Genomic DNA, 15,809 nt, shown 5'->3' with positions numbered 1-15,809 from the left:
ATTTAATGGTCCTTCAAGTATTCTGACTAATACTCACGGCAGCTCCTCTCACTCTAGATGAGGCCCCCGCCCTCCCCAATGAAACTTTGAAACAATACACACTTGCTGTGACCACATCAAGCAACCGATAAGGAAAGAATCGGACCTTTTCGAATGGGGTATGTGGTGACGCACCCTGACTATGCTAAGTAGACAGCCCAATTAATGATGAATACCAGGCTCTTTATACCCCTCCCTACACAGATTAGAAACAGCCACGGATGGATACGTGGAACTTGGCGAATGATATAACTTGGAGATGTCCAAAGATGCCCTGCTTGTAATATTGATTATTCCGACTGCCCTGATCTTCACATGGGTGAGTCCCTGACTGTGCTATTTTAGCACAGTCTGGTTAATGAATTGTCCCTAATTTATGCACAACCCTGACACATTACCATTTATACCTAGGAGTTTGACACCTATCTGGTACTGAGGTTGCCCTCCCGTCCTGAGGCTCCCACTAACCCCTAAGCATTGTCAGGTCGAAACGTCGACGCCCCCATATACCCTCTTGGACCACGTATAACTCTAATCTGTGAAAACGTGCTACAAAAGAATTTTGATTGTCATACATTAATGAAAAAGTACTATGTGTTAATACTACATGTGGTCAAGATCTGAGTGACTGGAATCAGTGAACCAGTACATGTTTCTCCTTGTTTTTAAAAACGTCACTAACTCTTGCTCTTTTCACTCGCCCCTTTAATTCTTGAGCACTTCTCCTTTTGCACGTTCTTATCAGCATCCTCTTGATGCACCAGAAGTGTAAAAAAACTATTTGACTTTCAAATTGACTACTGAAATTTGGTAGAATAAAAATGTGTTTATTCTCCAACATGTCAATCTGGGTTGTTGCATTTCCAGTCTAAATGGTTGTATTGAATACTGTGAGCCAGTGAGGGAAAGCTCATAATAAGGAACTCACAATTATAAGCTTGAATAATTCTATAGGCACAAATCAAGGTCTAGGACCATTGTTTTTGATGCTGAGAAGCACGTAGCGGGAGCTGCTGCAAAGTCAGGCCATTCGGCGATGCACCTTGTGTGGATCAGGGAGCAGGCAGGGCCAGGCTCGGTTCTCAGAGCAATTTGTGGCAGCCAAGTCCCCGTTTTTTGCATTTTGGCTATCTGGGCACCTTTAGCACTACTTCCAAGGGTCCAGGACTGGAGCGGGACCACTTGGAAGGTCAGGACTCACTCTGGCTGGGTCGAGGTGTGGGTTCAAGATGGTTGGAGCCTTTTCTGTTCCGGATGCCCTGATCAGGAGGCCGGCCAAATAGTCCTTAGAGTCACTATGAAAGTCCTGGGTTGAAGCAGAAAAGTAGGTCTCGAGCATCAGGGCAGTCCTCTGAGGGTGAAGGGAAGGCTTTAGGCACCAGGAAAATCCTGTTGGTGCTGCAGCTAGTCCTCTGAAGTACACAGGAGGCTAGAGGCAGCAGTGCAGTCTTCTGAGAGTCATTTCACAGGCCCAGAAGTGAACTGAAAAGTAGGTGTGAGAGCTCTATTTTTATACCTGATTCCACTTTTGAAGTGGAAGAAACTTCTTCCCCCCTTCAGAAGTGTCTGGAATTTCCTGGTTTCTTGCCCTGGTTCCAGTCTGTCTGCAGACACAGTGAGCTCATGTGAAGTTCTTTTTGTGTGAGCTGAGGCAGAGTCTGAAGTGCAAGTTGGGCTGCAATATCGTGGTGAGCAAACATATGATGAATAAACCTAGATCTGTAACTGGGGTGAATGTTTGATTTGTTCAGCATTCCGTTTTTAATCAGTTATTTTTGCTATTGTCAACCTAAGGGTGAGGTATGCCCAGACGTACTTCAAATACTTACTGTGCCACTAGATTAAAGCCAGCCTGGCTGATGAGGGGTGATACCCTGAAGCCGGTCCCAGGATGCTTGTTTCCGGTCCAGGGAGGATCTGTCCTGGCAGTTCGGGCTGGACTGTTCCCATGGGGTGCAGAGGCAAGCCTCGTTTGGATATGGCTTGGTCCAAACTGGGGTGGCGTGGTGAGCCAAAAAATTATGACTTAAACACACATCTGTGACTTAGGTGAATGCTTGATTTGTTCAGCATTTCGTCCATCAACTGTTATTATTGCTTCCAGCTCCACCCCCGATCCTGTCTTTTATGGCCTATCCTGCCAGCACCTATGGTGAGTATAGGGGAGTTGTCTTGGGTAGGGTTATGGCCAGGCTTGTTAATAACATTTCAGACTCCATAACTTTCAGCAGGATCACTAAGGTCAGAACAATCTAGACCAGGATTAGTTCTGTTGGGTCTGAGTTCACAGTTGTTCCTATGTGGATTTTCGCCTCCGGGTTACTGTTCAGGTCGTGCCGGCTAGGCTGTGAATTATGGTCCCTAGTGTCCTATCTCATTGGAGAATCTCATTCACTCCCAAAAAAACCGCATATGCACAGTACCCAATTATATAAGTCAGCTCGGAAAAGTTTGCCTGGTCTCCAAGTTGTTGATGGTCCTGCAGTATATTAACAAAAGGGGTTCACATATAAATACATGTATATCAAGTACGCCATAACGAAACATAAGGCACATGTGTCATTGCACTTGTCACACTTGTGAAGGAAAAACACTGCACAACGCTGCAAACATGTAGATGTGGTTCAAATCATGCTTCATGCTTGCCTCAGCCATTCAGAGCATCTTATTTTAATCTAAAATAAGAAAAGCCACATGGATGATCTCGTCTTGGGGAGACTTTTTGTCTCACTTTGTAGATAAAATACCATGGTTAAAGAAAAAGCCTGCACAGCTATTGTCGCAATATCATACTGCAACTTCAGTACTGCTGCTTTACTTCCTTTGTCAAAGGTTCTCGCCCTGCCGCCATACTTATAGTCATACACAATATCTCCAGGTGTTTTTTCTGATTAAAAAAATAAACGTATGTTTAGGTAACTGCTCAGCCTGTGTCATTTTGCCTAATGCTGCAGTGTACCAAGCGTTTGCGTAGTTTATATCTCAGGCACCACATTGCATGTTGAAAAATGTAGTTCCTCCTCGGCGCATTCTCAACAAAGCATTTGTTGCGTCTTGTGTTGGCTCTTAGTAAGAACTCACTATATAATTTCAAGGAAGGTTATCAAAATAGAGCAGTGGACTACAGTTCTTTTTTGTGCAAATACAGGAGTATCGAATGAAAAAGGGTCTCCTGGAGCACACTGTAACATTTTCTGTTGTAATAGAGAAAAGAAACATGGTCCAGTACACTGTGTAGGATTGACAAGCGTTACCATAGTGGTCTTGGGTTCCTACTGAGATTTCCATCTGTCAGAGTTTAAAGGGGCATGTTTACTCTGGGTACATCTGGACCCAGGGGATATCGTCAATAAGACCTACAATATGGGTATTTAGGCGATATGCCCATCTCTGTTTTTTATTCAGGAGACTTAGTAATTAATTTCATTACCTTCTCAAGTACCACCCTCTTAAGGTTGTTTTATGAGTGGTTCGTATCAAGATAGTAATTAGACATTTTGGTTGAGCTCATCTTACATCTTATCGTGCTATGATGCTCATTATTCCTAATGCACACTTTTTGGAATATCATTCCCATATAGCTACACTAATCTGGATAGGTGATCATATACATCACGTTTTCGCAATTGCAGTTAGTATGCTTTTTTCATGTACCATGGGCGGCCTGTGCCAATATTTATTTCCTTAGATCTGTGGTGAACTGTCATACAGAGCATCTGCCACATGGATAATTTATTGTTACTGGCTGTAAGCCCCACATGTGCTGGGGGTTGTTGGTGTGGATGAAGTAGTTTGGGTGTGTATCAGTCTATCTCTAATACTCCTACCACGTTAGATGGAGAAGAGGGTTGGAAGCCCAGTCATTACTTGTGCTGTGTAAGATAATCCAATGTCTCAAAATGAATCTCTTCACAGAATTGGAAACAGTAAAGTAAGTGGTCACACATGTATGGCTTTTGCTTGTAGTGGCATTCCAGGAGGCAATCTCTATTATTTGCTGTGTCCTTGTTGCGTAAACTAGGACTCTGGCATAGTTCTGCAAGGTTGACTTGCACGTCCATTTTGGCCTAAAATTAGTTCAGTGCACTAACACTTGAGCGTTAAGAGTCCAGGTTATTGTATCCCCACAAAACCCCGCTTGACATACCTGTCAATGTGGTGTCCGTGCTTTCTGGGTTACTAACAATCTCATAAAGGGGCCAGGACGCAGTTGTAATTCAAACCCCATTTTATTCTATAGAATAGCACAAATAAGTACTACACTAAGAAAAGAAACTAAATATATTTAAACATGTTTATTTCAATAGTCTCATCCTGTTGCTTAGTATATGAGTAATAACCACCCAGAACATTATTAGACCCGCACTGATGCATGTCACTAACAGCAAGAGAAATATGAAAATTTCTAACATGATTGGAATTGTAAGACCCTGCAGACTACTACTATGTGCTACACTATGGGAGCATGGAAAACTCCAGAGTATAAATATTGGATCTTTCCCCAATAAGGGGAGAAGGAGTTCTTAGTCAAAGGGCACAAAGGACAGGGGGCTAGGCAGACTAGTAGGCAAGGTGAGTGATTCAGGGGAGATTGGATAGGAGCTAGTAGCTAGGGAGGAAGACCAAGAGAGAAAGAGTACTAAATTGGAACAAAATTAATTAATGACTTATCATATAGCGCTGTCTAGACCAGATGGAATCAGAGTGCTTTACATAAGGGACAATAGTGTTGCAATTTACGTCAGTTAAAAGTTACATAAGTATCAAGAAAAACATTTAAAGAACATAGGGGACAAGGTGAGTGGAGCAAGGATAGGTAAGGGGATAGGGTAAAGGGGCAGGAGGAAGATAGGACGTAGAGACGAAGGGAAAATTTGCCCAAGGTCTGGCTGGGTAGGTGATGGCAGGGAGAGGGAGTCCACAAACAATCTCCTCTTTAGCTATATGGTAGCTCCACCGGGCATCAGCCAAATTGCTAGGTCTCCACAGTCTGGGGTAAGTTCCGCAGGTTCCAAGTCCTGATGTGTAGGCAGGTTGGGGGATAGGTTCAAGGTCTGGTCAATGTCCAATTGTTGTCCCAGGGAAGTAAAACACCGTGTCGGAGTCCACTATGGAAAGCCATCTTGGGGTCAGGCAGGGGACTGTACGGTACACTGGTACTCTGGTGGCCATCCTAAGGTCCGGCATCAGGCAGTTAAAGTCAATATCCAGGACAGCGGCCACCAGAAAATAACAAATACAGCGTGCACACACCACAACACGCACAGACATGCACAAGCACAGACATGCACAAGCACACACCAAAGTGAGCACACACTCTCATATGCACACTGATGCACAGACACGCACATAGCCAGAAACATCCAAGAACACAAGCACACATAAAATCCCAAGCACTAATACAAAAGCACCCAAATACATGCACACGCAAACACCATCACAAACTGCAATGAAGTGATGGAGTTCCATTCTGTACCCCGGAGTATGAACTCCAGTGTACTCTCATCGGCAGTGCCTGTATATAGCGTATTTATATCCACAATGATAAGTAGATCTTTGTCTGCATCAACGGTACGATCACCTTGTATGCCCCATACATCTTTTGTACCCTTCAATACTAATGCATTTTCTTGACTAGTGCCCTAAGGAGCAACACAAAATTGTGACAAGATTTCCCAAAATTTAGTAATTTCCAGAGACTGTGGTTTAGCACGAGGCGGAAATATTTCTTTGTGAATTTCTGGGAGTATGTAAAATTCTCCGATGGACAGCTCCTTTGCGATGATAACCTCAGTCGCTTAAGCGGTCCCTAATCCTAGTGCCAGTGCTATGTCAACCATTATGGTCTTTAGTTTAGTGGTGGGGCTGTCCCTAATTTAATAGGTGGAGTTTGCCATCTTCATCGTATATGTCATTGGTCCGAACCACAATTGCCCCGCTCTTATCTGCTAAATTTACAGGGGCCTGATTATTGTCTATTGCGCTAAATGCCATTTCTTCCTGGTATGTCAAGTTATGGAAGAGCCTCTGGTTCTTGGTGTCAATAGATTGGAAGTTGTGAATGGCAGCTTTTTCAAATTCCCAAACTTCACCTGGTAAAGACTGCATTGGGTCCACAAGACCACTGATTCGGTGCAGTCCTGGAAGAAGATTTTTAATCTCTCCTTCTGGAAGAACTATGCCTACTCACACCTCAGATTAAATTTATCAAGGCGTGGCATTGGCACAAAACTTGGACCTTTAGTAAGAACCTGAATTTGGGACTCTGATACATTAGTTGTGATAAAGTTAACCCCTAGGTTGTCCTTTTGCTTGGTCCTGGTTGGTAGCAATTCCTTGTGTTCCTCTTCACCATCTGCTGTTCGTCAGTCCACTGAATTCTTGTGGTGTCTTTTTTGTCTCCCTCTGCCTGGCCCACCTGCCTCTTCCTAAGAAAAAAAAAAAGCAAAAGAGGTCCAAATTTGTGTGAATGTCAATCTAGGCAGTAATTGCTAATATGGGTGAAGCCAAATCCCAAATGGAAAACTTAGTTTTGCTCTCTGTGATGGATAAGGGTGAAAATTATCCCTTTTGCCTTTCTTCCTACTAGTGCTCTTATCATTGGAGCTGAAGGACCAGTTTCAAAGTGTTGGTCTCTTTTTGCCCCCTTGTTTCTTTGGCTGAAGTAGTTTAATGTCAGTAGTATCGTATTCATCTATTCTCTAGGTGAGAGTTGTCTTGTCACTAAATTTCCGAGTTAATTTTGTAATTTATTGATCTTGATTTGGATCTGGAATTTCAGGCAGTCTCTTCTTATAAGATTTTTTCTGCGCCACAGTTTTTAGATTGTTTTCGCTAAGTATTGTATCAGAGATTCTTCTGGTCGTATTTGTTATTTGAAGTGGTCAATCTCTAAAGCATTTCCAAGCGATGCATGACCATTCCTTTCGGAAGGTCACATCATTGAGAAAAATACGTGGCTAGTTGAGCCCTATCAGGTTTCTTGGTGCTGCCTTTGTCTGGAGGTATTCTGTCATTATCACTCCATGGAGCTCCAATTTTATTTGGTTCTGCTTCAGTTGAGTCAGTGATTCTCAAAATCTCATCTGGGCGAGGGTCTGGGTCAAGTTGATTCCCCTGGTACTAAGGGTGCGGTCAGGATGTTAGAAACCATTACATAATTAAAGGCCATTTCATTTGGTTCTGACATGTGTGCGAACTTGCAGTGTGTATCGCTTCACTTATGTGACCATGCACTTATTGTATTGAAGAGTAGCCACTGCAATTTTGCAGGTGGCCCTGGTTTCAGTCTGCGTGTATTATGTCCTGGTGTAAGGGGAGATGCGTTGGAGTACTGGTTTGAATTAGGAGTGGGGCCTGGGGTCTGTTTTTTAAAGGTGGCTGTGAAGACCATGGCATTTGAGGAGCTATTGGCAGGATATGCAGTTGGATATACACTCAGGGTAGGGGAGGGGTGGGAGGGGATTGGGATATGTGCCAGGAGAAGAAGAGGGGAGGAAAGGAAGAGGAGCATCTGTTGAAGGAGATTTCGTGTTCCTACTCGTGGGAGGTGAGAGAGACTAGGAGAGACATTCGGGGCAGAAGAAAGATTATAATATGTGCCGAGAGGAAAGGCTGGGAAGAGCAGGCTCAAGTAGGTACTGTGTGTATTCATGGGTGGTGATAGAAACTAAGGATGGATTGCTAGACGAGTGTGTTCAGACAGTGTGGAGAAGAGGTAGAATATGGAAAGGAGATTGTTAGTCATAGGGAGAATAACACTGGGTGGGTGTTGTTTGGATTGGAGTGTGAATCAAGGGGTTAGTTGCAAGTGGGCTGTTAGGTAGAGGAATATATGGAATTGGGTTATTAAGGGGATGAAACCAGTTGGGTTGTAACAAGGAAAAGAATAGGGGAGATGGGTGTAACATTGGTAGTAGGGTAGCCAGAAGTGTTTTGGAAAGGCGTTGAGAAATAGTTGAGGAACTGACAGGATTGGGGAGATTAGATAATAAGAGTAAACAGAGGTTTTAGAAAGTTGAGTCATTCAATTTGAATGTAATCCTTCTCTTGTTTAAAATTGAGAAGGAGAGGGTGTAACTGAAAAATTTGGCAGATCTTAAGCTTTGCCCATAGGGGATGTCAGTCGATGAGGACATTTCTAGGTTCTTGTATTGAAAGTCTTGCCATCAATGTGTTGCATATGAAAAAAATATAATTGACCTTGAGAGTCCCCTTCAGTTATTGTAATTATGTTAAAATTACAAAGGATTTAGTTGGTGGGCCTGACGTTGCTTGCAGACAATAACCCATTTCCATGTACAGTGATGCCTAATGAGGTATATAGATAACACCACCAAATACAATAACCTTTTTCTTGCAGTTGTTCATATTTTTCCTGTTTGCACATCTCCCTGTGCTCCTTCTTGCACTGGAGAATGTTGCAGTTGAATAATGGACAGTGAAAACAATAGAGGGTTACGTTACACTCTATTTTTTGCCCGCATGCACTGCATGGCCCATTATGATGCCATCAAAAAGTCAGATTTGGCCTATCTCCTCCACCCATCTCCTCTCACCTTCCCTTTATCCCTACTGCCCCCAACCCTAGCAGGCTTAAGCGCCAGTAGCAGTTTCCTCAATGGCACTGCTAGGATGAGAACATCAATAAAACCGTATTCTGTTTTAAAAATGTGGTTTCTTTAAAATATTGCTGTATCACATTAGCCGGCCTTGCAGAATTTTAAAACCCAAATGAAATGATAATGCAGAATTTTCTAATGAAGGATTTGTGTTCTTATGATGATTCATATTCAGTTTCTTTTCTTCTAATTTTCAGATATGGAGGTGGGGGATCCAAGCATTCAAGAAGATGTAAATAATATAGCCATCAAGCATGAATACAAAAGGGCATTTGTGTTCATAAATAAAGGACTTACTACAGATGAGTCAGGCCTTAAAGAAGAAGCAAAAAAGTATTATCTCCAAGGCAGGGAACATTTGTTACGTGGACTAAGCATCTCATCGCAGGGACATGAGGGCACTGGAAACAGCGGGGACTCAGCCAGACAAATGCAAATTAAGATGCAGGAAACTTTGCAAAATGTGAATACCAGATTGGGAATACTGGATGGCGGACTTAGTGATGCCCAAGAAAATCAATTTTCATTGTCTCCAATGCCTCCCTTATATCCAGAATTGCCCCATAAAGAGAAGCCAGAAAGACCACCTCTTCCTAGTTCTCTAACACTTCCAGGACAACCATCTACATCGAATGGAAGTTATCAAGCTAGTGGTGGACCTATTGCTATGCTTGATCCATTGTCTCCTGGGGCTACTGCTGTAACAGCCGAGCCTCCTCCTGCTTACACCCCCCAGGCTTCTGACGGACACTACACTGTGTCTTATGGTACAGACTCTGGGGAATTTTCTTCAGTTGGAGAGGATTTCTACTCCATGCGTCCTCGACCACCACCCCTTGAGAGTATAGGAGTAGACGTAGAGGAGCTTATCCTAATTCCTCATGGTGTGCAGATTTTCTTTGTGACACCAGATGGGCAGGTTAGTGCCCCATCCTACCCTGGCTACCTCCGGATTGTCAAATTCATGGACTTCGAAAGTGCAGTGGCCCAAAATCGTCCACCTGCATTTCTTCAGGTAAGACTTTGCAAACCTTTTTTTAATCCAAATGTTAGTTTAAATTGAGAGAACTTGTTTATATCTCTCTTAACACAAACAAATGAGCTAACAAATGTTACTTTGGTAATTTATAATGGGATTCTATAATACAGTTCTATAGAGGTTGCTTAGGAAGGGTCCGCTTAACTTTTTAAAATTACTTTACAACTTACCTGGTTTCCCAAAAGCATAGCAGCACTCTGGAGAAGGAGCTTTCCTGGCAATATATCAAAATGTATAGAAGCAATAGGCTAGTCCTTGATATTATGTAGCGTTACACTGATAGCGTCTGAATTAATGCAGCCAGATATTTTCCACTAAAGTTTACAATAGATGATAGTGAAAGACAGTATGCACCTTCTAAAAGGATTCTGTTTTACTCCATTGTAACACGGTTTACAAGTACAACCTCAAATTCCTATCCCTGTGCAAGCAGGAAAGGTATTTGCCGCACCTATTAAATACCATTATTGCTGGAGAGGTACTTAATTGGCAACACATGGCCTTCTGGCATGTGTAACTTGTGCAGTTGGTCTCACAGGTACCTGGGCGCACAAAGGCAAACTTACTAACTTTATCGAGTAAAAACATCAACATTTAAAAAGTAGGCCTGCTGGCTTTGATCAAGGGGGAGCATTTCTTATATATATGTATATATGAATATATATATATATATATCAGCACAAATCCACAATTTTGTCGATAGAAACGGCAAGCACACGGGTATCCAGTTGCTGAATCAGTTTATTACAAACCCCCTTTCACCCTTGACAGACGCGTTTCGCAGTAAAAGCTTCGTCAGTGTCAGTTTGTGCATAGAAATGATCGGCATTTTAAACCCCCACACATTTCATTTGTCAACGACATAGAAGATGGTGTATCTAGGTCAATGTTGTGGCCATCTTGGAATGTAGTATTTCACATATTGTCCAGTGGTTTCTATGGCGAATATAAAGTGCTCTAGTGCAAATTAAAAACATTGTACAACAACAAACTTATCATTATTATTGTGCACACTACATTTCATCGATTTAATCTAATCCCCAAATTTCATTAGTACATATACACCAAACATAGTTTTCCTTGGCTCTGATTTGTGTTATGAAGGGGTGTATCCCCTAAGTCTCTTTTTTGATAGTTTGATAGTTTGTGGGAGCTAGGTGGCTATGTACTTAAGATCTTAGTTTTGCCCTGTATGGGCTCAAATCCCACCAAGATTATATATTTACAATGCCACATAAATTGGAGTTTCTTTACGTATAGTCATAGGTTACTTATTTCATTACCCAGTCATGTACAGCAGGATAGCAAGATTTTCCTTAGTTATAAATGCACCCACATTTCCTCATCATTGTTAAGACCCCACGGTGTCATTGTTTTGAGGTCAATGATGTATCTAGATTCTGCGATACGGAGTGCCTTCTCCCTATCACCTCCACGTTCTAGACGTTTGACTTGGTCTATGCAATAGAAACTGAGGAGATCCCTGTCACTTCGATGAAATTCGGCAAAATGCCGAGCTACCGGATAGGACTTGTCCTTATTCGCGATAGCCCTCATATGCTCCAATATCCTCAGTTTCGTGGGGTTGATAGTGCTACCTATGTAGTGTTTTTTGCAGGGGCACTCTAAGCAGTAAATCGTGTAGTCTGAGTTGCAATTGAGATGTTTCGTAATTATCCTGTTCTGTTGTGCTTCCCCTGTTCTCCCTGGGTACTCTTTAACTTTTTTACTATACTTGCAAGCTTTGCAGCGTAGACAAGGAAAGAACCCCTTTATGCTGTTTATGACCGGGGATGCTGTCTGGGGGGTAAAATGACTGCGGATAAGATGATCCGATAAAGACTGGCATCGTCGATAGGTTATCAGTGGCCTATCTGACAAATGTTTCTTCAAGATATTGTCAGTTTGCAGAATGTGCCAGTTTTTCTTGAACGTATGGACAAGATCACCCGATTTGATGTTCAAGGTGGTGATCATTCTGACTTGGTCATTACCCATCTGCGCCTCTTTGACCAGTAGGAGATCCCTCCTATTGGTTCTAGATGCTTTTGCAGCTGCCTGACTTAGAATGTTCTTGGAGTAGCCCCTAACAAGAACCTATCCCTTGCATCAGTTTTTGCATTTTGGAAATCCTTCCGCTGAACAATTCCTTTTGAGGCGCAGATATTCACCGTAAGACTCCTAGGGTGGTGGCTTGCCGCATGTAACACGGCATTGCCCGCCGTAGGCTTCCTATAGAGTCGAGTTTGGAGAATATCATTCTCCACAAATACCTCCAAGTCAAAAGATAACATACCTTAGTTTCACTGATGGTGCTAGTGAATCTTAAGTTAAGATCATTATTGTTCAGAGTGGTGATATATTCCTCCGCCGAGGTACGCTCACCACGCCAAACAATAAAAATATTGTCTATATATCTTGTCCACATCAAGATCCTATCGCTCCACCTCTCATTCGTACCCCCCATGCCTCGTGCCTCTCCCACCAGCCCACGAACAAGTTCGTGTAGCTGGGGGAGAAGCACGAGCCCATAGAAGTACCCCTTGTTTGTCTGTATAATTGGCCTGAAAAAAGGAAAAAATTGTTATAAAGATAGAATCTCATCATGCTTAACAACATGTCACTATGTGTCTGGAATTTGTCATGTTTTCTTTCCAGGAACCACTTTGTTGCTCTTAAGCCACTTTCGTGATCTATACATGTGTATAAGTTAACAACATCAAGAGTTATTAAAAGCATGTTTTGTTCCCATGAGATGCTGTCCATTATGCGAAGGAAATCTTGTGTGTCCCTCACATATGAGGGTAAATCCTTCACAATAGGGGCAAGATAAGAGTCAATAAAACGAGAAGTGTTCTCCAAGAGGCTGCCAATTGCCGATACTATCGGCATCCCTGGTGGTCTTTTGGCATTTTTGTGGATCTTTGGCAAGTGATAAAAGGTGGGTAGCACTGGTGATTCACACTGGAGAAAGGTGTGTTCATCTGAGCTAAGCATACCATCTTCTTTCCAACCATTTAATAATGCCTGGTATTCTATGGTGCTTTTTACGTATTCTTCTCTTTTTACCGTAATGTAGCACTTCAAAAAAAGAAAAAAAAATATATATATCATTATCATTATATCATTGTCCACAGTCCTGAAATTTCCCAAGACCTTCCGAATCACCAGCTCTGCCTTTATAAAATTAACTCTGGTTACCATAGTAGTCTTTTGCTGGAGGAGGTACCGTCAGACCTCCTAAAAGGCACAGTTGAGATAGTGCAGTGACATTAGAGCAGACAAGGAATATACTTGCTGTAACTTCTCATCCCCCAAAAGCTCAACTGTCAGCGGCCAATCTTGAGTCTCAGAGCACTCAACTGATACATTAGTTGCGAGCATTTCACGGTAATGGCGTTTTAGGATTTCATTTTGCTTCTCAAAACAGGCTACAATATGGTGAACCTTGATTATAAGGCCACATGCTTCCACAACCGATATACAAGACTCATGAGTGGGTAGCCACAGGAGGGCAGTTATGGGTCAAACTGGCCCAAAGAAGCAGGATCCATGTGGCACAGAAGTGTGATGTTGTCACCAGTAGTTCTTAGGCATTCTCCTCACCTTAAGTGCATAAATGGTCTTAGGCAGCTAATCATTCGTGAGTTTTAGAGGAAGACAGCCATGTTACGCCACACCTAGCCCTGCCTCTCAAATCAATCAGTGTTGTGATTTGTCACCTGAGGTTTTAGGATTTGGGTATTTGAAGCTATCTCAAGATTGTATACAAATCCTAAAAAACTAGTAAACCTTCTATGTGACTCAATGGAAATGCTTTGTTTACTCTTCCAGTCATTTCCGGCACAGAAGTCAGGGCTAGTCTACACATCCAAACATGTACACTTAGCGTCAATTGCTGTGTACCTGCAAAATAGAGAAACTGAGTCAATATATAGCAACCTTCAAATTTTTCAAGGGAAAAGCTGAGGTTTTTGCTATTTTAAACCATGCTGTTGGGATATGGAGGTCACTAGGTTTGTATTTTGATTTCATTGGATTTTTCTTCTGCAACATTTCTGTTAATTTTCATACCATTCAGTAATTGTGATAGGACTTGCCTTTTTGTTTCAGATTCAAGAAGAGCAACATTGTATGCGTAATAGGTGATCAAAGCCTTTTCCTATTGAAACCTTTAAAACAGTTTATCATTCCAATGACTTTCTCTAGTAGGAGTGCTGACAAATGTGCCATCAGGGATCTGGCTGGCACTACTTTTATACCAGTCCAAAGCTGCTATGGTAGGCATAATGTACATGTTGTGTATAGTTTCAATTTAACCTATACTAAACTACGTCATCTTAACTGTTCAGACCACCTTTTCGCATAGAAGTCAATGAAAAAAGCAAGGGTCAAAGAAGTGTTATCATACACCCTTTTGACCCCCAAAGACATCACTGAGTGAGCTCTTACCCTTTCCTTAGTCCCTCAACAGCCTCCTTTTTGTCACTGAGGGATTAAGGGAAAAGCAAGGAGTAACAACTACAGGGAATAACCAGGAGCCGTATTTCCTTTCTGTCCCTGGTGCTGCTTCATGACTCCTGAGATAAGTGGTAGCATAGGACAGGCCAACCCCTCACAGACCAGCACCCCTTGCCGTGCACAGCTTTTGCTGTGTATGCCGTAGGATTGGCCGCAGGACTTGACCTCCCGCCTTGCCCTGCAGCCAATCTCTTGCAAGCAAGCAATCCCACACTGTGCACGCCCAAAGGCATGTGCTACATGAGGTTGGGCACCTGCGTTCAACCCCCTGTGAGCTCCCTACCCCTCGTGGGATACTTCCTTTGACCATGCACTGTTTGGGTTGGGCGCAGGGCCTGGTCTTCAGCAAGGCCCTCCGCCCAACCCCCTATAAGCGCACTTTCTCCTTCAGCACACAGCCTTCAGGCATGTGTAGCTTGTGCTTTTGGTCTCTCAGGTTCCTGGGCGCTCAAAGGCAGACTTACTGACTTTGCCATAGAGTAACAACACCAACATAACAAAATGGTCCTGTTGGTTTTATCAAGGGGTGGGCATTTCAATATATATAAAGCACATCTTTCTCCCAAAAACAATTGTATTTTTAGTAACATTTATATTTCAGTGATTCACAAATAAAAAATATGCCTGAAAGACTTTCTTTTAACTTAGATTTTGTTGCATTTTGTGGTCTGATAAATGTTTAATGGAGGACTCTAAGACGTATATGTTTTAAAAAAAATGTAATCCATCTGATAAACACTTCCAGCCACAGACTTCATACTTTAGCATTACCCAGGCATCAAACTGGACATGGACGTTTTTGAGCAGTAAACCTGTGTGCCAGTAGGTGGTATCATTTGGCTCTGCGTCGTCTGTGCTAGAAATGACGTGCATGGTGCTTATATAGGCGTACCCCAGCTAGCTAATCAGTTCTTTCCTTTGCATGCCAGATAGTGCTGATCCATGAAGAGCTACCCTCAGTCGCTTATTGACTGTTTTTCTCCACTTTTTCTTGAACGTTTTCTAGAGATTTTTTCTCCTGGTGTGACCGATATCCCCAAATAAACTTACTGGTTTTAAACTATGTGGTACTTGTTATTGGCAGATGGCTGTGACAGTGACACACTTGGTTTGTTTGTGGTGCTTGGCTAGAGACCATGACTCCAAAACCTGAGAGGACTGCCGCACCATCTATTCAAATGTGGTGAGGGAGTGTTCCCTTAAGCTACTAGCTGCCCGATGTCGGATGACCCAGCATTGCTCAAGATCCTGGTCAAATGAGATCCCTAGACTGCTTGCAGAGCCGCACCCGGTGGTCATAGTCTTGTTCGAAGTCAGTGGGTACAAAAAGAAATCCAAGAAGTCGAAAAGTACTTCAACTTTGCTGCCCTCATCTAAGTCTTCAATGATGCATAGGAGCATCGACACTGCAGACCACGTTCCAGCGAAGTCTAAGTCAAAGTCCACTCCATGCATCCTTCCCGTTCCTGGAGCTGAAGCGACCCATGCCCAGCTGAAAGAATGTTATGAGGCCATGCACCTCCTATTTTGGTGGCCTGAACCCTTTGGAACACGTTCCTGCCTGACAGGCTCGAGAGATGCCCCCACTG

The 15,809-nt window shown here is 42.8% G+C and overlaps 1 protein-coding gene across 2 annotated transcripts in view; it reads left to right on the top strand.

Moving 5' to 3' along the window:
• Nucleotides 1-15,809, top strand: part of SPART (spartin) — a 343,637-nt gene that overhangs the window by 21,164 nt on the left and 306,664 nt on the right. For both annotated transcript variants that reach the window (XM_078657185.1, XM_078657184.1), the window contains exon 2: nucleotides 8,858-9,675. In XM_078657185.1, the coding sequence (XP_078513311.1) occupies nucleotides 8,860-9,675 (816 nt within the window). In that variant the 5' untranslated portion in view covers nucleotides 8,858-8,859. The remainder of the gene's footprint in view (nucleotides 1-8,857; nucleotides 9,676-15,809) is intronic.

This window comes from Lissotriton helveticus, chromosome 8 (genome assembly GCF_964261635.1).
Source record: "Lissotriton helveticus chromosome 8, aLisHel1.1, whole genome shotgun sequence".
Lineage (NCBI taxonomy): Eukaryota > Metazoa > Chordata > Amphibia > Caudata > Salamandridae > Lissotriton > Lissotriton helveticus.
The sequence above is the reverse complement of the archived record's forward strand: the minus strand, read 5'-3'. Positions and strand labels throughout refer to the sequence as shown.